The sequence below is a fragment of the Gymnoscopelus microlampas genome (genome assembly GCF_963454915.1).
Source record: "Gymnoscopelus microlampas genome assembly, chromosome: 12".
Classification (NCBI taxonomy): Eukaryota; Metazoa; Chordata; class Actinopteri; order Myctophiformes; family Myctophidae; genus Gymnoscopelus; species Gymnoscopelus microlampas.
Genome location: NC_139949.1, coordinates 40,725,171 through 40,748,507, shown reverse-complemented (window position 1 = coordinate 40,748,507; position 23,337 = coordinate 40,725,171). Strand labels below are relative to the sequence as shown.

At 41.1% G+C, this 23,337-nt stretch overlaps 1 protein-coding gene across 2 annotated transcripts; it reads left to right on the top strand.

Annotated features, from left to right (window-relative positions):
• Positions 1–11,798: 11,798 nt before the first annotated feature.
• Positions 11,799–21,840, top strand: LOC311056579 (calpain-2 catalytic subunit-like). 2 transcript variants are annotated; one of them, XM_084073298.1, is made up of 22 exons: positions 11,799–11,956; positions 12,310–12,558; positions 12,781–12,868; positions 13,047–13,162; positions 13,329–13,462; positions 13,762–13,954; positions 14,082–14,156; positions 14,960–15,045; positions 15,227–15,298; positions 15,543–15,700; positions 16,336–16,496; positions 16,770–16,781; positions 16,901–17,103; positions 17,479–17,548; positions 17,660–17,719; positions 18,378–18,435; positions 18,540–18,595; positions 18,735–18,803; positions 19,055–19,133; positions 20,125–20,238; positions 21,088–21,140; positions 21,297–21,840. In XM_084073298.1, exons 2-22 carry the CDS (start codon positions 12,319–12,321, stop codon positions 21,321–21,323), a joined length of 2,124 nt encoding a protein of 707 aa, XP_083929424.1. In that variant the 5' UTR covers positions 11,799–11,956; positions 12,310–12,318; the 3' UTR covers positions 21,324–21,840. The 2 variants fall into 2 exon arrangements, with proteins under 2 accessions (XP_083929424.1, XP_083929423.1); XM_084073297.1 differs by having other exon boundaries at positions 16,770–16,796.
• Positions 21,841–23,337: the final 1,497 nt, after the last annotated feature.

Here is a 23,337-nt window from a genome sequence, read left to right as displayed (position 1 = left end):
AGTTCTTTGGTCTTGCCGACGTTGATAAACAGGTTCTCCTGTCGTCATTGTGTCAGCCTCGATTTGATTTTTTTGTTTTGCTAAAAAATAAAAGCCTGGACCAGCGAGTCGGTGTTCCGGGTATAGGAAGTGTTTCATTTCCCCAACCAACCAGAGTGCAGTGGGCGTCGCTCCAAATGTTGTGTTGACGGGGCGGAGGCTGGCGGACAGATCGGTGAACCAATGGGATCAGGCGCATTCTCTCTCCGCTGATTTTAAACCCGCCCCTCTAGACAAGAAAGCAGGAAGGCTAGGGCAGCCTACCTGTAGGCTGTCTCATTGTCGTCAATGATCAGGTCGTGTCATCAGCAAACTTGACCACTAGGTTGGTAGCAGTGTGTGGCCACGCAGTCGTGGGTCTGCAAGAGAGTAGAGGAGGAGGGGACTCAGAACACAGCCCTGGGAGCCTCCCGCTCCGGGGTTAGGGGGCAGACGTGGGCCTAGCCCATCCTCTCTACCTGGAGTCTCTCCAACATTAAGTCCAGAAACAAGCTGCACAGGCTGGGGTTGAGTCCTTTACCTAATTTATTCGCATGCTGTCTGTGAACCTGTAGATCAGTGGTGTCTCAAACTTTTACATTTCAAGGCCACCCAGTTTGGTATGCATTATTAGGCCACAGACACCCTTAACTCCAAGAGTGTACAACATTTGGCTCCATTTGTACGCTCTCAGAGTTACAGATCTGTAAAGGTCCATTTGGTTTCCTAACTACCAACAATTTAGATAGGGACCCCCTGGAACCCGCTCAAGGACTCCTGGGGGACCCCAGACCCCACCTTGGTCTGATCAAATTGCCACTCGTCACTGCACACTCCTGCTACACTCCCACTACCCGTTTATATGATGTTTACTGTACATATTTTTCCCCCTGATCTCTGTCATTAGATGTTTCGATGAATTGAGTACAAAGGACCCCAATGGAAACAAGCCATAGCATAGTGCTTTCTTGGGTTTAAAATCCTTTAACATACCTTGTGTTGAACTGTACTTCCCTGTGCTTGTCTTTGCAAACTGTTAATAAAGTATTTCAATCAATCAATCAATCAATCGGGTCATATGGCAAGAAGGTCACAAGGAAAGAAGAGATTGCCTGGGTTGTATTTTAGATAACAGTCTTTCCAGTGACATAATGGTAACAAAAGTATCAAGAAAGTCAACCTTTTGGACAGGATATCCTTGTTGGTCAGTAGGAATGCACTAAGGACACTAGCTAGAGCGCTCATGAATGTCATTTTGTCTATGCATGCACCTCATGATACTCTAGTCTAGCACCTCAAAGGCACTAAAATCAAAACTACAGACCTCTCAAAACAAACTAATCAGACTAATGCTAGACCTCACACCTAGGACTCACCTAACCCCTGCTCATTATGCTAGGATGGGATGCCTCAGGGTAGAGGACAGAGTACAGCAACTTGCAATGGGCCTGGTTTTCAAGATACTCAAGGGACTGGATCAGTGCCCATGTACCTGTCAAACTACTTCAAAAGAGTGTTGTGCCCACGGGCATTATTGTATAACTGTACCTCTGTACTGCAAACTGTTAATAAAGTATTCAATCAGTCAATCGAACTCACATGTCAAGTTTAAGGTTGTTGGGTTGGGCGGCACCCAAGTTATGCCCGGGACAGACAGTTGAGACAGACACAGTTTTGGTGTATTAATAGATAGATTAACCCTGTTGGCTAGGTAATTTCAGGTGACATTTTGAAAACTTTTTTTGAAAAATAGCATTGCATCACGTCGTGTTGTTACTTGCTCATCTTGTAAGAAGATACTGATGACATTGTTTAGACTGCGTGACAGTTTTAAATTCTGCTGTTTACTATGTGCACTTCCCTGTTTTTTTAATTTTAATTATGTATTATTTCATAAGTATGTGATACTGTTTTAAGGCTTGCCAAGGAGTGGTTAACCTCTTTCACCATGCAGTTTATCAGGGCCACTGTGATGCAATTCAGCGCTGCCTGGAATCCACTGTACTACTGAAACCAGAGAACCACTTGAACCAGTGGAACTCAAACCGTGCACCGAGGCATGACACTGGTGTGCCGTGAGACAAGTTCAGGTATGCATTGGGATTTTTGTGACAGCCGCACTATAAAAACACATTTTAACGATCAGGACTTTGTGCATTTCCCAATACAGAGGCATCTTAAAACATTTAAACAACTGTCAACCTGGTGTCCCTAATTTGGGCAAGTTACTATAGGCAATTTTCTTTTTCTTGTTTTCCACAATTTTTAAAAATAATTGTGAAAATAGCAGACCTACAAGCTCACAGCATGTTGCATTGTGATGCACTGTGCATTTATTTTCGCTTTGAAAATATGAAAGCTTAAGTAGTTAAACTTTTGGCATTTGGCATTAGTAAATAAGGGTACACGTTGACAGAGCGATAGAAGTGATAGGCTATTTTGCATGGATAATTATGATCGTGAATACAGGTGCCTTGAGATTTTTCCTTGCCCTTTGTCTTGGACTGGACACAAAATTTCTAAATAAATAAAAAACATCACGTGGATGCACCTGGGACGTTTCAGCAGTGTTGTAGCCTGGGGTCGACGGGTGTTTCGGGTCTCGCAACATACCGCCCAGGTGACCCTGCCGGGGTTGATCAAGCCCCGGCGTCCCAGTTGCTACCCACGGTCAGTCCTCTTAGGGCAAGACAGGGCCCCTCATTCCGCTTCTCCGGAACTACTCTGCCAGGACCTGGGGAGGCTCTGGCACGTCTAAAAGTAAGTACTCCAGTACCTTAACTCAATTACCAAATTGACTGTAGAAATTTGGTGGAGTAATATTTGACCAGGTTTATCTATACTTTGACTAAAGTACTTGGGCTGAGTACATTGTCCACCACTGGGCTACACCATGCTGAACAAGGCCAAGCTCAAGCAAAACTAGAAAAAGTGCTCATCGGAGCACAGGTCTCCACCAGGTCAGGTTGCAAAAAATGGCCTGCTGGTGGCTCTATAATAAGCCAATTTGAAAAGAGTGGCATTTCTTCCTCGGCCTAGTGGGAATGTGTGTGCAAAATTTCACGGCAATTGGACGCTGCGTTCATGATTTCAGGCATTTTGTTCCAAACGGGCCACTCCTGCAAACTAATATCAATTGTATGCGTGCAGTTTCACGCCGATCGGTCCAGTTATAGGTAAAAACGAAAATCTGCCTGTTAAAGCACCACCATGAGGCTGATTTGAAAAATGTATGGTGTAATTTCTTCTTTGGCCTGGTAGTAGGAATGTGCGTGCAAAGTTTCACGGAAATCGCACGCTGCATTCATGATTTGAGGCACATTGTTCAAAACTGACCACTTCTGCAAACTTTGGAAGCCAATCTATAGCCAATCACATGACATTAGAGATAATGTGAACCGATTTACGTGATGTTTGGACAAAATCTGTTGGAGTAATAGCTTTTTTTTTTTTCGGCCAGCTGGTGGTCTCCAGAGAGTGTGAGTGCACAGTTTCACACCGATCGATCCAACGGTGCCGTAGATTAGCTGTTAACAAAGGGACGGACAAACACACACACACGGACGGACGGGGGCAAAAACATAGTCTCGGCCACGCTTTCGGGCCTGGCGGAGACAACTATCCCTGATATATGAGATGAGTTGCAGATGTGCTTAACCTTTTTTTGGCATGTCTAACCTTCTTGGCAGTCTTCTCATCATTCTCATCACCACACCCCTGACAGCAGCACAGAGAAGTCAGCAGAGACGCTGCTAATCTCTGCGTGAAAGAGGATCAAGGCCATCCTGAGGAGGAACACCAAAGCTCTGGCTGTTGGCCATCACACACGCACGCACATGTTTGCATTACTATACTTGTGAGGACATCAACATTTTCAGACAGCATTGAACATTTCTGGAAAATTGCAGATATACAGTATGTACAAGCTCAGAATGTGCTGTGCTGCAACTTGAAGTTCGTCATTTTTTTTCTGTACGTGACACCAGCGCACTACTAAAGCCCTATTCGCCCGGGATTGGTATTATCTAGGGACCTCAGGTGATTTGTAATAATTACCGGGGGACGTCTGTTTTTTAATCCCGTGCGAATAGGGCTTTAGTATAAATCATGCATAACTCCAACTCAAGCCTAAACCTAACCTTTATATACCTAATCTTTAACCCAGCCTGAATCTGAATTGTAAGCCTAAAGGGCCATTCACACTGAGCACTATAACTATAAAAATATAGTTCAATAATCAAGTGGATGGCAGAGTTCAAACCGACTATGCCGTTCAAACTATGCAATGGTGAACGATATTGTTGTTTATATAGTTATAGTGCTCTGTGTGAATGGCACTTTACTCCCCAAAATCTTTTTATCCATAAAACAGCCATTTATTTTGTGAGGACCATGAATGTGGTCCTCACAACGCAAATGGTTCAAATTCTAATATAGGGGGATTTGGCCCTCACAAGTATAGTACTACAAGTACACACACACACACACACACACACACACACACACACACACTTTCCTTCTTATTTTTACACATGAAGAAATCACATAATTGTCATACTTGTCATTATAATTCAGTGACCACTCGTACCCTGTGGATGGGAGCATTGTCACCCATCCACCTCTAACAGGATAGAAATGTTGCATAATACAATATAATGAAACAAAAGTGATCAGAATAACTTTGCATCGATTTGCATTTACCCTTCCCTCAATCCCTCTAAAGGGGACAGGTGGACCCAAACTATGCCAGGACTATGCATTCAGGCCTGTACTGTTCTCTTGGTGTACCACACATGCACTCACCACCAGTGGTGGAAAAAGCACTCAAAGTTTTGTACTTAAGTAAAAGTATCAATACTGCAAGTAAAAGTCCGGAAGTAAGCAAGTAAAAGTCCAGAATTCAAGATTTACTTGAGTAAAAGTACAACAGTATTGGTACCAAAATGTACTTAAAGTACCAAAAGTAGAAAGCAGAATGTCCCATTTCACAAGTTTTCAAAATAAAATGTATACAAATCTTTTGAAAATATTGGGCATGTCATTTCAGGTGACATTTTTATTATTTTAAAATGGCCGAAATGTATATAGGGTACAAGTGGTTACTGTATGCTTTGTAATAATAATCAAAATAAGTAACTAGTAACTAAAGTTTTCAAATCATCGTAGTGGAGTAAAAGTACAATATTTGCCTCTGAGATGTAGTGGAGTAGAAGTGAAAGTATTGAAAACTGGAAATGCTCAAAAAAAAAGAAACCTCAAAATTGTACAGTACTTGAGTAAATGTACTTGCAAATGTTACTTAGTTTACACCACTGAGAATGACTCATCTGACCATTATCACGTTTTCCACACCTCTGTAGACCAGTGCTTGTGGTTTTTTGCACCATTAAACTCTCAAATGTGCATCTGTGCATGTAATGAGGGGTTTATGCACTGCAGTCCTACTATAATAACATCCCTGTCTATGCAGCTGTCAAACTTGTTCTCGCTGACAGTCTGTTTACATCCTTCACTGACATCCCCAGTCACCTGAGGAAGAGTTGCTTTTCTGTTTTTTTCCTCACATACTGTACACGAACATCGGTCATCGAATGAGTGCTTTTGACCACAATTTCCGACCCCGATTGTACTGGTTCCACCGTTTGACACTGACACTTTTTTTTGGGGGGGGGGGGGGGGATACTGTGAGGACACTGTAACCTGGTGGTGTTGTTGTTGTTGTTTTTCTGTGTAGTGAGACCAAAAAGACAAGCCGCTGCTGCCCAAAATATGTGATCTCCAAGCAGTGGCGTAATTTGCCTAGAGTTGCTGGGTTATGAGAACCCATACACAGGACTTCTACGCAAGGGGGCCCTCCAGGAGGGGATTAATTCATTAATTTGAATTTATTAATTTATGTTTTTAATAAATAAAAATAGCCGCCCATATTACACAGTAAAGGCATCTGCTATTATATTTATTTTGGTCATTTCCAATATATTATGTAGCCTATAGGATTATATTCCCATAATAGTATTTATATTATTTCGGCAATACTCATACCGGACCGGTAAGCAGCGGTTCCGGTAGGAGACATAAAAGAAGACTCTTGGTGTGTCCTACCGGAACAGATGCCGGTCATCAAATTATTGGCTTAGGAATGCGACAAAAACAAAGAAATATCCATGAATTCAAGTCTCCATGGAGAGACCAATCGATTAAAAAAAAGTTAATTAAAAGTCATTTTGGGGGTGAACTATCCCTTTAAACTATACTACGTCAGTTCCATTGATCCAAGCCAGAACAGTTGATTGTTTGATCATTAAAATAAACATGCTCTGGAAATGCACGTGGCCGACCCATCTGACCACTTAACACAGCAGCGAACGCTTTTGAGATTTTCAAGCAGGCCCCGATCCAGAAAAGGTTGAGAGCCGCTTAATGTATGTTCAGGAGTAGAGAACTCCCTCTGCTCAACGTGGCCACTCCCGTTCTCTATCACTTTATCAAGTTCACCTGCGTTGCTTATCTCTCAGCCGATCCACGTTGCAATGACCACAGTATAAATACACCTGCGATTGTATCACCTACTGTACCTGTTTGATTTTGCTGCTCGGAAAATCCAAATACCCTCCTCCCCAACCACCTCCTTTCCCACCAATTTTGCTCATCTAACTTTGTTTTTCTCCATCCTCCAGGAGCCCCAGGACAGTGTTGGAGCGAAGGCGACAGACCGCTCCTGAGCAGAGCAACCGCGGTTATCTCTCTTCATGTGTGGGCCCAGTCTCATGGCACCCATGGGGACCATTTTGGGAGTGAAATGTTTGGTACTTTCCAAGTACTTTCCACACTCATATGAACATGTCATAGTTTATGAGTTTGAATGTAACCGAATGAATATCAACTGTTGAGTGTGACAGTTATGTCTCGGAGGCAATTGAGGGTTCAACCCTTGCTATGAGTGCTCTTGAGCAAGACAGAGTGAATCCCTTCAACGTTGCTCTAGAGATGTATATAGTTATATTCAGAATTCAGACGGGGGGCAGTGGCTCAGGAGGCAGATCGTCCGCTTGGGAATTAGATCCCGGTTCGATCCCGGGCACCCCCTGTGTTAGTGTTGAAGTGTCCATGAGCAAGTCACTGAACCCCTAAAAATAAAACAATGCTTGGGTACCCGAGGCTACTGAACCCCTAGCTGCTCCTGATGAGCAGGTTGGTGCTCATCAGCACCACTTTGCTGTGTGTGTGTGTGTGTGTGTGTGTGTGTGTGTGTGTGTGTGTGTGTGTGTGTGTGTGTGTGTGTGTGTGTGTGTGTGTGTGTGTGTGTGAATGGGTCAATGTAATGCCCATTGTAAAACGTTTCACGTAAAGGCGTTATACAGCATACTGTAAATGCACCATTTACCATTAACATCTTATTCTCAGCAAGACGGAGCAAATCATTTAAACGTAGCTCTAGAGATGTGTATATTTTCAGAGTTAGACGCACTTAGGACAAATTCCTGTACTCGTGATGTTATGTACAGGCTACCACACACTGCAAGATATTTGCATAACATCACGAGAACAGGAATTTGTCCTTAGGGCAAATTCTTCTCTTCCAGCAGATGAGCATCCATGCTATAGAACTTACTCCTGAGAATAATCTGTGATGTGACAAGACCTGTTCCAGAAAGAAGATCTCACCACTTCTGCAGGTGTGAACCCCAAACACTTTCACAATCATCCTCTTTGTTTGCAGGTTCTTTTAGGATTGTAATTAACATAAAACTATAGGGCTTGTTTGACAAGGTGTAATAAGAGTGTATACGATCCAAATCAAATTAAACTTTATTACATCTACATTTACATCTAATAGAATAGGATTTCCTATACAGCAAGTGCAACTGAATGTGATTCACAGAAAGGAGAGGCAACGAACAATAAAATAATATGATAATACAAAAATAAATCAAAATACTAGTTAAAAGTACATAAAGATATTAAGATGTTCACAGATTCAGAAGCCCATAGATCCTTCAGTAGCGCCTTTTGTTGTTCTAGCCTTTTCACCAAAGGAGACCAGTGTCAATGGTTCTAAGGGTCTTGCCAGACATGTCTAAAAGCATTTCCATTAATTGCCATTTAGTCATTTAAAAACCAATATCTTAAAGTTATCATAAAATTGATTCTAAAACTAACAGGCAACCAATGCAGGGACTTCAACTGCCTTTTTTCACAACCTTGGCTGTGTCCCTTTTTTTCTTTTATGTCCTTTTTTTTTTAAATCTGCTATTTTTCACAATTGAGGTAAGCTTTTATATATTATTATAGGTAAACATTATAGGTAAAAAAAACATTCTCAGAAATCTTAAAAAATAGCAAAAATGTCAGATCTACAAGCTCAACACTACAAGTTGTAGGGATACATCTCTGTCCATGTATGTGTGTGTCTGTAGTTCATGTATCTCAAGAACTGTCCAACTGTCCAACTTCATACCAGGCGCGTCGCCGACTACCCGAGGTTGTGCCGTGCCCATCGTTGAGTTGGTCGGATAGGTCGGTTGTCCAGAACCGCTGATCCATTCGATACGCCCATAGGCATATATATAGAGATCCGGTTGTACAGAACCGCCGATCCAATATTCCCATATATGGGAATCATAAAACAGAATCATAAAACACGGGACGTGATGTTGATACTGTCCATTGTGCCAATAGATGGTGTGCACTCACATGAGATTTGCCTTGATGTTACGAGAGTGGCATGGGAGGTGTCTTTCTTAGACTGGGGTAAGATATCAATTTTGGGACACGTCCTCAGTAGTGTGCCTTTGAATCAGGGCGTGTTTCGGCCTTCAAACACTATACACCCTCATCAAAGGTGGCCAGCTACAGGGTGATCAAGCCTTAGCTTGTGTCCCATGCCCAATAATTAAGATTTGCCTAGTTGTTAAGTGGCAGACATCCCAAGGGACTGTGCAAGGCAGGGGCGTCCTCTTCCCTGAGCCAACCCTACAGCTGACCGCATACCTCATATGCCCTCCTCAAGTTGGAGCATATATGAACATGCCCATACATGCCCTCTGGCAAATAAGTTACAAAACCATGACACAAATGACTTCTGGAAAGAAATCAAAGTATTGAATAACTGTAAAACATCTTTACCAACAAATATTGATGGTGTAACTGGCCCAGATGAGATTGCACAGTTGTGGCAGAAACATTATTATGAACCGTTCAATTGCGTGCAAAGCAACTCCTTCGTAGTGGGAAACATTGTTAATAATGATGAGGCTGTGACTATCCCCTCACTAGAAGTTTATGATGCAGTCAGGATGCTGAAAGACAATAAATCTAGACAAGATATCTGCTGAGCTTTTAAAGTATGCAGGCAGAAAACTATGTCCCTTACTTGCTATCTGTTTCACTGGGTTTTTAACTCATGGTGTTTTAGCAAAGTCCCTTTTATCTGTTTTATTAGTGCCTATTATTAAAGACAAATCTGGGAAATGGAATAGCTCAGATAACTACAGACCAATAGCCCTGGCCAGTATTTTATCTAAGGTCTTAGAGAGAACTATACTGAACAAATTGGAGAGGTTTATCCTGACCTCTGACAACCAGTTCGGTTTTAAACCTAAACATAGCAAAGATACTGTATGTGTATATTTGCCTTAAAGGAAATTTTAGATTTATATAACGGGCAAAATACCACGATTTTTACATGTTTTATTGATTTGTCTAAAGCCTTTGATCGTGTTAATCACGAAAAGTTGTTTTTCGAAAATTACAGAACAGAGGGGTCCCTACATTTTTAATAAGAATCCTGGTTTTCTGGTACGCACATCAGACCATGTGTATTAGATGGGGTAACTGTGTTTCTGCTCATTTCACAGTAAATAATGGAGTCAGACAGGGAAGTATTCTTTCTCCTTTGCTCTTTAATTTATATATGGATGACCTATCTAAGCAGCTGAGCAGCTGTGATACAGGGTGACGGGTTGGTAACAAAATAATCAACCACCTGATGTACGCAGATGATTTGGTAATCCTCTGTCCATATAGTGCTGGCCTTCAACAGTTACTGCGGGTATGCTCTCAATATGGCTCAGACTGTGACATCCTATAATACATTTCTAAACCCAAAACCCCCCAAAAAAAACTGCCACTGTGTGGGACTAAACACAAAAACAACATATCAATGTCACTAACAAGACACGCCACAACGTGCAGAATTACTACGCGCAGTCTGTAGGCCACTTCATACTGCTCAGCACACATCTGCCCCCTCGTAGCATAATTAATTGCGGCCAACACAAACTCACAACATTACAGTCGGCCATGTTGTTCCTTAGCGTCATCGCCGACCACCGCCCAACGAGACCCAAGTGAGGTCAGACAACACACTCCATATTTGGGCATAGCTCCATTGGGAACATCTCCTATTATGGCTTTATATATTATAGAGACCAACAAACACAAAGCACCGCGCAGCGGATAGGGGGGAGGGGCGCGCAGCGCCCCGACCCTCTAGTTATTTATAATGCAAAGAAGAGTAATATCATCATGATTATAAGAAGTAGAGAAGACAGTAAACTGTAATTTCCTGTCTTTCTTCTGTCTGGTACTGCCCTTAAGGTCTGTGATGAGGTCAAGTACTTAGGCCATTATTTGACAAATGACCTATCTGATGATAGGGACATCTACAGACAACGTAGAATGTTATATGCACAAGCCAACATGATTGTTCGTAAGTTTAGTGTTCAGCTTCTGTGAAGTCCACACTATTCAAAGCTTTTTGTACACCTATGTATACTGCCCACTTGTGGCGGCGCTACAGAAAGAGCAGTATGCAGAAACTCAATGTAGCTTATAATGATGGCATGAGACTGCTGCTTAAAGTCACTACATCACAGAGGACCCAAGTGGGAAGTCGGTCAAATCAGCGGATCTCCAAAAATGTATATAAAACCACAAATCCCCATGTATGGATTACCCTGATGTCATCAATCTAAGCATTGACATCATAGACGCCTGGACTCCATATTTGGGCTTGCCTGACACAGAACTCCATATATGTTCCCTACAGGGCCAAAGGGGTAGTAGTGCACATCTGACCTCTTGACAGGTGCTGGCCCCGACGCGCACTCAGATCAAAGGCAACAAAGTAGAGCCGCACACTGTACAGTACATCTACTGTATGGGAGCGTATACAGTGAGCGGCTCTACTTTGTTGCCTTTGATCTAACAGGGACACTGACAACGGGTACAATGAGTATTGCCTAAGCGGGTGGGCCATGCATTTCCAACTTGCATCGTTCCTGAGAAGGCCAATGCCCAACGGGCGCCAGTCTAGTTAATATAATATAGGGCTATGGGCTTGAGTGGTTAAATATGTTTAGATTTAAAGTGTGACCAATGTCATTGATCTATTAAAAAAAACAAATGTGGAGATATGAGGTTTCCACCCAACAGTGACGATAACCTACTCAATGCCGTCGTTCTACTTGTTATGGCAACACAATAGAGGAGAGCATCATCCCCACGGGCTAGATTAGCAGATGAGAGCTGTGACAAAGCAATTTCGCTGTCACAACGTAGAATGTACTGTAGGAATTATTGCGGCCAGTAGTCATTAATGACAATATTATGATGTGCGCTGTTGGCACACTGAGCGACATGACAGAATTAACATCTAATTAAAAGTGAAGCGGTTTTTCACTGTAAATGATTTATGGCACGAATGCAATGTCCCGAATGTACTGTACTGTATTGTCCCAACCCCCTGGAAAAGGTCACATTTCAGCAGTTTCGGGGGGTGGTGTCTGAATTGGACACTTTACATAACATCACGAGAGTATAAATTGTGGCTGAGCTGCTGTTTAGACTGCACCTGCCTGGGCAATTCCGAGGTTACTCGTGAGAGCAGCAGTCGGTTGCAACCATCAGACAGTGTCTACCAATACATATCTGACAGGTAAATATAGATATGTACAACTAAATATCTGACAGGTATCTACAACCATTTCATGGGTGTAAATATTGTATGTACTGTAACTCATAATGTGAAGATTTTCCTAGGCACAGTCTCACTTTACTATTTTATTTTATCTCAGTTTCATTTTATCAAATGTCCTCTTAGATTTGCATTTAACTGTGGAATGATGTTTTAGAGAGAATCATCTGTGAGATAAGAATCATAGGTGAGATTGTATCTCTTCTCTTCTCTTCTCTTCTCTTCTCTTCTCTTCTCTTCTCTTCTCTTCTCTTCTCTTCTCTTCTCTTCTCTTCTATTCTCTTCTCTTCTCTTCTCTTCTCTTCTCTCCATAGTAATCCAGCATGTCTGAAACCGGAACGTGCACTGATATCATCAACCTGCGCTACCAGGATGGTAGTGTAGGAAGCCCATCCAAACCACAGAAGTTCAACAACCAGGACTTTGGGCAACTGAAACAATCCTACATCAGGAGAGGGAGGCTTTTTGTGGACAGAACCTTCCCACCTGATTACCAGTCTCTTGGCAACCTGTCTGATCTGCCCGCTTCAGTTAGAAACAGAGTGGAATGGCTCAGACCCGCGGTAAATTACAGCCATTTCTTATTAACATTGTTACCTGAAAATGTAGTTACTGCTTTTTTGTATTAATGACAGTCCAGTATCCAAAAGGGAAATGCTGGAGCACATGGCTCAGCTCAGCTTATGTTATATTAGCTGCACGTAATTATATATTTGAGTGATGACTAAAAATGCATTAATTTGTAGTGATGCTGCTCTCATGGGTGTGTTTGTGTGTTGTTGCAGGACATTTTGAAAGCTCAAAATGGCAAGGGCGAGCCTTCTTTCTTCGTTGAAAGTGCCTCAAGATTTGACTTTGCTCAAGGAAAAGTTGGTAAGCAAATCTTATCATTTCCAAGTATTAATGTTCACTGCATTGTGTTGAGTAATGTCTCATAAATATGTACTACAAATAGCTGTGGATGTTAAAAATGTATCACACGTGGTTGTGAAAGGGAATAGTGTGAGAGAAAATTCTGAATATAGTATCTGTCCCTCATTCACTACTATAGGTAACTGCTGGTTTCTGGCTGCAATTGCATCACTGACATTCCAGAAAGATTTGATGGTGCAAGTTGTACCCACTGAACAAGACTTCCAGGATTATGCCGGAATCTTTCATTTCAGGGTAAAATAATTAGCATTTAATTTTGATCTGACTTGTTTAAAACTACATGTAAAGTAGCTAACCTGTTTCATGGCATATTGACATGATATATTTGACAAAGTGCGACTCAGGTGTAATTTGTGCCGGGGACCGCTGTGATTAATGTCTCTTCTCCTCCCTGTGTCAGTTCTGGAGGTTTGGAAAGTGGGTGGATGTTGTCATTGATGATTACCTTCCAACGTTCCAAAGGGAGCTTCTGTCTGTGTCCGCCAAAACCAGGAATGAGTTCTGGGTCCCTCTGCTGGAGAAGGCCTATGCCAAGTATGCCCCAACCGTTCACCTACTGTAACCTAATGCAAAGCATTTTGGATAATGAGTCACAGCACAAATATCAGAATTAGAACGACTTAAAAATCTAAAGAAAAAAAAAAGAATTCAAAATTAATCATTTAAGTATAGCAAAGTGGGTTTTTGGACCGATTATCCCCTCTTTCATGTTGCTACTTGGGATCTTTAACTTAGACTTTGTGAGCTTTATCTGCACAGCTGCCCCAGCCAGCTGTGCAGTGCCTGTTTCATGACACCTGTGACGTGACTACTCTGCTTTGTGTTTGTGGCAGAGTGTGTGGTTCATACTCGGACATGAACGCTGGCCTTCCATCAGAGGCCTTCAAGGACTTCTCTGGAGGGGTGCACATGACGTACAAACTCAAGGAGGTCCATGACAGAAAGCACGATGAGGTGCTGTGGACTGCACTGAGCAGAGCCACCAAATGCAAATCCATGATTTGCAGCGGCACTGCCCAGAAAGGGGTAAAGATTCAATCCTTTTCTTTCTTTCTTTCTTTCTTTCCACTAAGTGAAAATGCTACAGTATATTAAAAACCTGTGTAAAGTAATTTCTACTGAATAGTAAACTGTACCATGCTGCTTGTTCCAGGACACAATCGTCAACACTGTGACAGACTCTGGCATTGTGGATGCACACGCCTACTCTATCACAGCAGTAACTGAGGTACATTCTAATACTGTATGTATGTATGTATGTGTGTATGTATGTATGCATGTATATGTATGCTTGTATGCTTGTATGCATGTACAGCATGCATGTACTGTACTGTATGTATGTACATATGTACATATGTATGTATGTACCGTATGCATGCAGTTCGGAAAAAGGAACATGCTTGCTGGAAATTAGTCTTGTGTAGCCAGACAATCTGAAATAAAAAAATAATAACAGAATTAAAGGACCTAGGGGCGGCCATAGCTGAGTGGTTAGTGAGCCCGCCTAGGGAGCCAGAGGGCCTGGTTGCCCCAGGTTTGATTCCAGGCCAGGCCAGCATATGTGTCAATGAAATGAAATTTGTCCCTGAGCAAGACTCTTAACCCCTAATTGCTCATAGGTTCTCATTGGAAACAAGACCGCATGAACGACCTGTTAAAAGGAATTATCCTTATCGTTATACCTATGCAAAGGACTTTTGCAAACTTTTGGAAAGATATTTGGACGGTATCAGTATTGCTTTTCAAAGCACTGGGTGTAGGTTTGTTAGTGCTGGTTTTCTCTGCTGTTCTAGCCGATAGATTTAATTTATGACCCCAAATGTAAAGTCAAGAGATCTCTGATCGTTAGATTGGCTCGATATCATCAGAAGGCATTACTAGTGGCATGAAAGCAAAACATGAAGGTTACATTTTTCAGTGCATCAATATGATCAATCCCATGGTACAGGAAGGTTAACAATCTAAAGAATGAAAGGAAAAACAAAATGCTGACACTGGTGAGTGATATTGTCTGAAAATGTACGTTTGTAGGTTTTCGATGGCAGGTCCAAAGTGAGGCTTGTGCGAGTGATGAATCCTTGGGGACAGAAGGAATGGAATGGAAGATGGAGTGACGAGTAAGTGACAAATACAAATAAACACTGAATGCAGCATGAGCACAGCTAGAGGTTCCCTTTTGTTGTAAAGAATATGTTCCATAAATACAATAACTAATAATATTATGTAATTATGTAAAACAGTGGACATTGTTCACAATCGTGCATGCTTTCTCAATAACTGTTTCATTCTTCTGCGCAGGTCATATGTGTGGAACCAGGTTAGCTCTGAGGATAAGGCTAAATGTGTGAAGAGAGACGATGGAGAGTTTTGGTAAATATCAATGTCATTTTATTGGATGTTAAAGCATGTATGGTTTGTATACTTTCAAATAACACTCATAATTAAGTGTATCCTTTGTTGGAATAAATGATGTATGTTTATGTGGTTTATTTTTGCACGTGTCTGTCTGTCTGTCTGTCTGTCTGTCCATCCATCCGTCCATCACTCTGTATCTGTCTCTGTTTGTCCATCTACTTTCCTACCTGTCTGCCTGTCACTTGTGTGCGTCTGTCAGGATGGAGTTGGAGGATTTCTGTGCCCACTTTCAAATACTGACCATCTGCTGTGAGAACCCCAACTTCATAGATGGTGACGTGACCACCCAGTGGAAATGCATGATCTATGATGGAGAATGGGTAGCAGGGAGAACTGCAGGGGGCAGCCTCAGTAACCGTAAGTGAAGTTATGTAATACACTGTACAGTATATTTGACCTATAGGCTTGACCCAGGTACCCCATATTCTTGGATAAGTGGAATTAGTTTAAGAAGAGTTGCAGTGGTGTTGAGGGATTTCTGTTCCCTCCTCACAATCTGGTGTTTACATTCCCCAGGGAAACACATAGGAGAAGACATTGTAATATATAGATACTGTATAAGAGCCAATACTCAATAGCCCAAACGTGTAATACTTCCGAAGTATCCGAGTATCCGAGTATCGTCTTTGCGGTATCGTCTATTTTCTATTGACAACTCGACAGTCCAATTAGAACACGCTGGATGCTCCATCCCTTTTGATGCACAAATCACAATCCTTGTCCAGGCTTTCTCAGAAAGCCTGGGAACAAACGTTACTTGACCAAAAGCGACCTATATGTTTCGCTCAAAAAGTGTGTTCATCTCGATGAATGCTGATGGCTGAATGGAGTGTGTCAAGTTACCACATAATCACAACTTCCTGGTTCAATTCTCTCTGTAGACGTTGATACATATGTCCTTCCTGCTCTCTGCCTTCAGTTTCATGACTCTCAACTATCCCATCTAAATCAAACAAAAACTGCCTTCAATTCCCTAAAACCATGACCTCTAGGTAGTACCTTCTCAACGAATCCTCAGTTTCGCATCAAAGTGACGGAAATAGACGAGGATGAGAAGGAAGACAAGAATGTCCTGCTGTCTCTGATGCAAATTCCCTCTCAACGCTATCGCAACGACGAAAGACTCAGACCAATTGGGCTCACCATCTTTGAGGTGGGTGGTGGTCACACATCACCCGGTGTACTACTGAAGTCCTATCCCACTGCCTTATTTAAGTTACGATGACTGATTTGTGTAATGGTCAATGTTTATAATCTCCACAGGAAATGTTTATAAAATCTAGACCTACTGTAGCACTGATTATGACAGAACCTTGTCTTTTGCATTTAATCCTTTAAGTCAGATTTGACAATTGCTGGATAAACTACTTGGACTTTGACACAGTTTCTTTCTTCTTTTCTTTTTCTTTTACATTAAATTCAACAGCTGCCCTCCGGGGTAAGTAACGTTTCTGTAAGCACAAATAAACACACTCAATGTCATAGTGAAAAATAAGTTCATCAATATTAATGACAAAGTTGTTGTAAAATCGATTAAATTATTTTCATTAAATCTAGACACCATCTGGACGTATTGACTCCGCGTTCTTCAGGAGAAACTCACCTCTGAAGAGAATACAACTCTATGGCTATGATAGAGACTGCATTGAGCAGCACAACATGAAGCCTGGAGAATATGTGGTTGTCCCCTCCATTATGAAACCCTATGAGAGTGGAAAGTTCGTCCTCTCTGTCTACACCAAGACAGATGCAGAAATTGAGTAAGTGCTTGCTTTCATTGATTTATCAACCTGCTACAAAAGATGGCATACTGTACAGCATGAGACAAGCGGAAAACTAAAACAATCTCCTGTTTGCAAAATGTAGGCATTATACCTTTTCATATTAAGCAGGACCAATTTAGAGGATATACCTTTCTATATTGAGCAATGATTATCAGGCAACATTGTGGCTCTATGGAATAAAGCAGTTTAGTTACACCAGATTTCAATACATCATTTCTACTATACACAGTATATTACAGTGTAGACACCACCAGGCTTCTGCCAGAAGAGCAAAAAGTCAAAAATACTGATTTGTGTTAAGTGCCAGTCATTTTCAAAACGTTTAACAAATCTCTTCCTCCGTAAATGCAGGCCTCACCTTCATGGTGAAGATGATGATGATGATGATGACGACCACCTCATTCTACCTACCCCTCCCAAGGTATAAAATGAAATGAATGGTGCTGAGTACGTTTAGTTATGATTTAGAACTGTAAAGCATTTTAAACGTACAATCTTGGTTATGACCTGATAATATTTGTTTCTCTTCAAGCCTGTTGTCCCAGCCGAAAAGACTTCAGTCTACGACATGTTCAAGACTTATGCTGATCAGGTGAGTGATCTATTTCCCGTCTCTCTATGTCCATCCCTCCCTCGATCTATCCCATGCATTCATCTGTCTGTTCCAGTGGTGGAAAGTAACTAAGTACATTTACTCAAGTACTGTACAATTTTGAGGTATTCGCACTTTACTTGCAAATTTCCAATTTCCAATACTTTTACTTATACTCCATTACATCTCAGAGGCAAATATTATACCTTTTACTCCACTACAATTATTTGAAAACTTGAGTTACTTGTTACTTTGTAGATTTTGATTATTATTACAAAACATACATTAACCACTTCAGCCCTAAACATTTCGGCCATTTGAAAATAGCTGATCTACAAGCTCACAATGCATTGCAATGTGACGCATTGTGAGCTTGTAGATCTGCTATTTTCAAAAGATTTTTATACATTTGAAAACTTGAAATGGGACATTCTACATAATGAGTACTTTCTACTTTTGGTACTTTAAGTACATTTTGATGCCAATACTTTTGTACTTTTACACAAGTACATTTTGAATTCCTGACTTTTACTTGTAACAGAGTATTTCTATATTGCAGTATTGATACTTTTACTTAAGTGAAACATTTGAGTACCACTGGTCTGTTCTGCCCATCATCATAAGACACGTTTTCTGTTTGCTCTGTCCCTGGGGTCAGAACGGGGAGCTGAATGCTTGGCAGCTGCGGAAGCTCCTCAACGAGAACATTGCCAAGGGTGAGTCATCATGTTGATCTGCCATCACTTCCTGAACATCAACTGCCAGGCCTCCTGGAGTGATGCAGCTTATCTTTATTACCTGTTTGTTGTTACTTTCACAGGCAGCAGTGACAAATTTGATTGGAGTGCCTGCCGGAGCATGATCGCTGCGGTGGATGTATCCTTCAGTAGTTTGCATGTTTCAACATGTTTGTAACTCATTTAGTGTAGCTGTAAATTATATATTTTTTACTATTATTATGTATTAATGTTTTTTTCTCATATGGTTTGCATGAAACATCCTTAACATAAAAAAGGCTGACCGAATGGGAAGAATGACCTTCAAAGAATTCTCAAGTCTCTGGAGCAAGTTTGAAGATTTCAAGGTAAAGTATAAAATTAGTAACAAAACAAATAAAACATTTGATTGATTGATCGATCGTTTTATTGACATCCATTTACATTACTTTGACATGAGCACATAAGTCTGTGCCTGAATCCCAGTGTTTATAGACGTGTATATACTGCATGCAAACACCTCTAAACAGCAACTATATGAAACAGGAGTTTGGTAATATATCCACAGTGCATTTGCAAACTTTTCAAAAACTTTGCTCGTATTTCTGATTTCTTCCAGAAAATCTTCAATCGATCAAACGTCTCAAAAACAGGAACTCTGACCTTGAAGGAGTTGGAGGGGGCAGTCCAGGCTGCAGGTAAGGACAATCTGTGACCTTTGTCATAGCGTCTCTGTCGGGTTGAAACCTCATTATGTCCAAAACAGTTACTTTTCGGGATTCAAATTCAAAAATAGCAAAAGTAGCAGATCTACAAGCTCAAATTCAAGCTTGCAGATCTGCATTTTTTTTTGGCTTTATTGATAGATTACAGTTGGCTGACAGGAAATGGGGGGAGATATGGGGGGGATCTGCTACTTTTGATGGTTTTGTGTGACGCTGCTGTATGATCAAATACAGTAGGGCGTTAATGTATGAAAAAAAACATAAAACGTTGAAATATGGAGATGAGAGGTTCAGGTTTCTGCCCGACAGCAACGGTGGCATGATGAGTAGCAGTGGTGGAAAAGTACTCACATTTTTTTACTTGAGTAAAAGTATCAATACTGCAATGTAGAAATACTCTGTTACAAGTAGAAGTCCAGAATTAAAATTTTACTTGAGTAAAAGTACAAAAGTATTGGTATCAAAATGTACTTAAAGTACCAAAAGTAGAAAGTAATCATTATGCAGACTGTCCCGTTTCCCATGTTTTCAAATGTATGAAATGTATACAAATATTTAGAAAATAGCAGATCTACAAGCTCACAATGCGTCGCGATTGTAGATCTGCTATTTTCAAATGGCTCAAATGTATATAGGGATGAAGTGGTTAATATACGTTTTGTATTAATAATCAAAATCTACAAAGTAACTTAAGTTTTCAAATAATTGTAGTGGAGTAAAAGTATAATATTTGCCTCTGAGATGTAGGGGAGTAGAAGTAAAAGTACAGAAAATTGGAAATACTCAAGTAAAGTAAAAAACATACCAAAAAAATGTACTTAAGTACAGTACTTAAGTAAATGTACTTAGTTACTTTCCACCACTGTTGAGTGGTCACTAGTCAGAGTATGCTGAATCAGTGAAAGCACTTTATACTTGTACTTTTGATGAGCTGCTTGCTTTCCCCTTGTGTCTCCATCATCAGACATCGAGTTGGATGAGAACCTGGTGTGGGTGCAATACAGTTTACTGCAGGGGGATTCTTCCATCTCTCTTGTGGACTTCCTCAGTCTCATGCTCCGCATAGACAACATGTCGAGTGAGTGACACAGGCACACGGTCAATCACACTGGTTTTCAAAACACAAAGCAGATCAAAGTGCCTCTATACTGGCACAAGGAGTGACTGGCATAGTGCAGTGGCACAAAGAGGCAGCTGTGATAAATACATACTCTATATCAGTGGTTCTCAAACTTTTTCCTGTCACGGGACCCCCAAATTGACACTTACTAGCCCGCGGACCCCCCATTTGAAAAGTTATGCCAGGGACCCCCCATAAGAGAAGGTTTTTACGGCTCTCTAGCAGTGATTCTCAACCATTTCAATTTCAAGGACCCCCAGTTTGACATGCATTAGGGCTACGGACCCCCATTTACTGGCATTTCTTTCTCTGGGACCCCACTTTGATAGTGTACAAATGGAACCAAATGGACCCGTTCCATTTGTACGCTATCAGAGTTACAGACCCATAAGGGTCCATTTGGTTCCTAACTATCCATCATTTAGCTGGGGACCCCCTGGAACTCCCTCAAGGACCCCTGGGGGTCCCCGGACCCCACTTTGAGAACCAATGCTCTATATTTTGTTATGTATTCTTTTATTCCAAATGAAGTAAATTACCTTCACCATTCTGTCTTTATTTTATTTTTTTATTACACTCTTTATTTGAATGTTTTAACATTTGATATCATTTAAATGTAACTGCAGTTCGCGGATAAATTGTACAAAAACACCTGTAAACTTGTGATGTGACAAATAAAGTGAAGGACAGAGCCATTTGAAATGTCTAAATTTAATTTCAATATTGTTAAACGTAACATTGTTTTTGGTAGCCAAATCCGGTGCACTTAAATATGATGATGATGCATGTGATTTGATTGAATTACAGACACATTCAAAGAGAAGTCCTCAGATGGGATCATCACCATGGATTGGAGTGCAGTAAGTTTGATAACCGTGATTAAAAGCTCCATCACTGCATACATTCATCTATATACAAAATACACATGCCTGGTACTAAGGCAAAAAGAAAATAATAATGTGAATTGTGAATTACTGAAAATATTATTCTTAACTAATAATTCTCCTGTATTTCAGTGGTCATCTTCCTTCATGTATGTCTAGGATGCAGCTGACATCTCATGAGAGCACGAAGAATGGAGGAAAACGTGGAAACTATATCTGACATTGTTGTGGTTATCTTCTTGTTCTGAACTATCAAATGATCACAGAGAAATATTACATCTCGAGACTATCAATGTTTACTCATACGCTTCTGCATGGTCAACATTTTAGCACTGATTATCTTGACAACCTTGTCTAACTTATATTCAGTTCTAATATCTGCACATGCATAAGCTGTTTTTCTTTTATCTCAATCATTCATTGTTAAAGCTCTATTGTCTTTTTCTCTAAGTCAATGCTCCTCTGATTTGTCCAGCTTGTATGACTACTTAGGATACCAGAGTGATACTGTAGATACTGTAGTCCAAGTCAGCATTGAGTAAACATATGGACATCATGCTGTTCTGTATTCACTCTAATGATTATCATGTTTGGGATGGGTCTGTAAACTATACAAACAATGCTCTGAATTTCCACTGTTGATCTCCTTGGAGCCATTAAATCGCACATCAACTTCTGTCTGTCTCTCTGTCTCATTTTTGACTGAATGTCGTTTGGCTTGCCTGAATGAATTCTTAGGGTTCAACTGTTACTGTTCTCCAAACTCTTCATTAGAAGTCTTGTTGGCTACCCGATAGCTGAGTGGTTAGGGCGCGTACCACATGGGCTCTAATGCTAGACAGAGGGGGCCCCAGTGAGCCCCCAGTTTGATTTCGGGCCATTTGCTGCATGTCAGTCCCCTACTATCCCTCCATGTTTCCATTCTCTCTCCACTGTACATCTGTAAAAGAAAATGTATTTAATACCTCCTTTTCCCACTCTCTCATCCAGTAGTATATCAGCAGTCATATAGTGCCCTCTACTGGCCTGGAATACAGATGCAAAGCTTCCCATTAGTCAGTACAGTGAGCTATGAAGTCCTTTCTGCTGGCTCACTGAACTTGGACCTTCCTTTCTTGACTTGAAGTTGTACAGGGTTTCTCACATGTACAGGGCTTCCTGTGCGCAGTTTAGGAGTCTTGTCACGTCTCTTGGCATCAGTGTGTGTTTTCATGTGTAGGCTATCGGTTTCTTTGGGACTTTTGGATAGTTTGGTTCTCATCTTTATTCCATATTTATTCCATATAGGAGCTGGAAGGGTGATGTCCCTGTGGTCACATGCAGTGTAGCTCTATAGACTTCAGAACTCAGTGACATGAGGTTTCCACAGAAATGCTACAGTATCTCTCTCTCTCTGTGCAGTAAGGATGCTTTCTTTTAACACCCTGAACCTCTCTACAGCCCCATTTCCTTCTGGGTGGTATACTGTAGTCCTGGTGTGTCGGCTATCTCGTTCTTCCAGGAAAGAGGACAGTTCTCTGGAGGTTAGCTGTGGGCCCTTATCTCTCACCACAGCCGTGGGTTTTTTCGGCTAAACACAGATCTCATGAAGCTACTCAGTAGTGCACAGTGGAACAACACCTCCGGTCACTTTCTAAAATGAATAGTAGTCCACCGTGGTAATAGTGAACTTGCAGTCAGCAGGGCCAGTCTCGAATGGGCCAACAAGGTCTAGTGCAACTTTTGCCAGGGTCCATCTGTCAGGAAGCTTAGACTAGTGCACGTGACTTATATGTCATTCATAGTAAAAGGCAATAGAGCTTCTGTGTTCAACAATGAATGATAGATTAAAACCAAGTAATCCTACTACTATAATTGAAATGACCTCCAAAAGTTTGTCCGGGGTAAAAATACGTACGATCACTCCACTTGCCTCCAAACTTGCCACAGACTGTTGATCAGTACTCTGGCTAATATTTAGGCTTCTTTCCCCACCTTCAATGTACATATTGTACAATTAACTACATTTTAACATTTTAGCCACAGCATCTTTCCTTCTTTTTGGCCGCAGCACCTTTTTATTCGATTAGTCGATTACCATGATCAGTCATAACCATAAGGACTTTCCAATGCAGCTACCACTGCTAAATATGGACTGTGATGGACTGTGATATGTGGTGAGTTCTGTACTTTT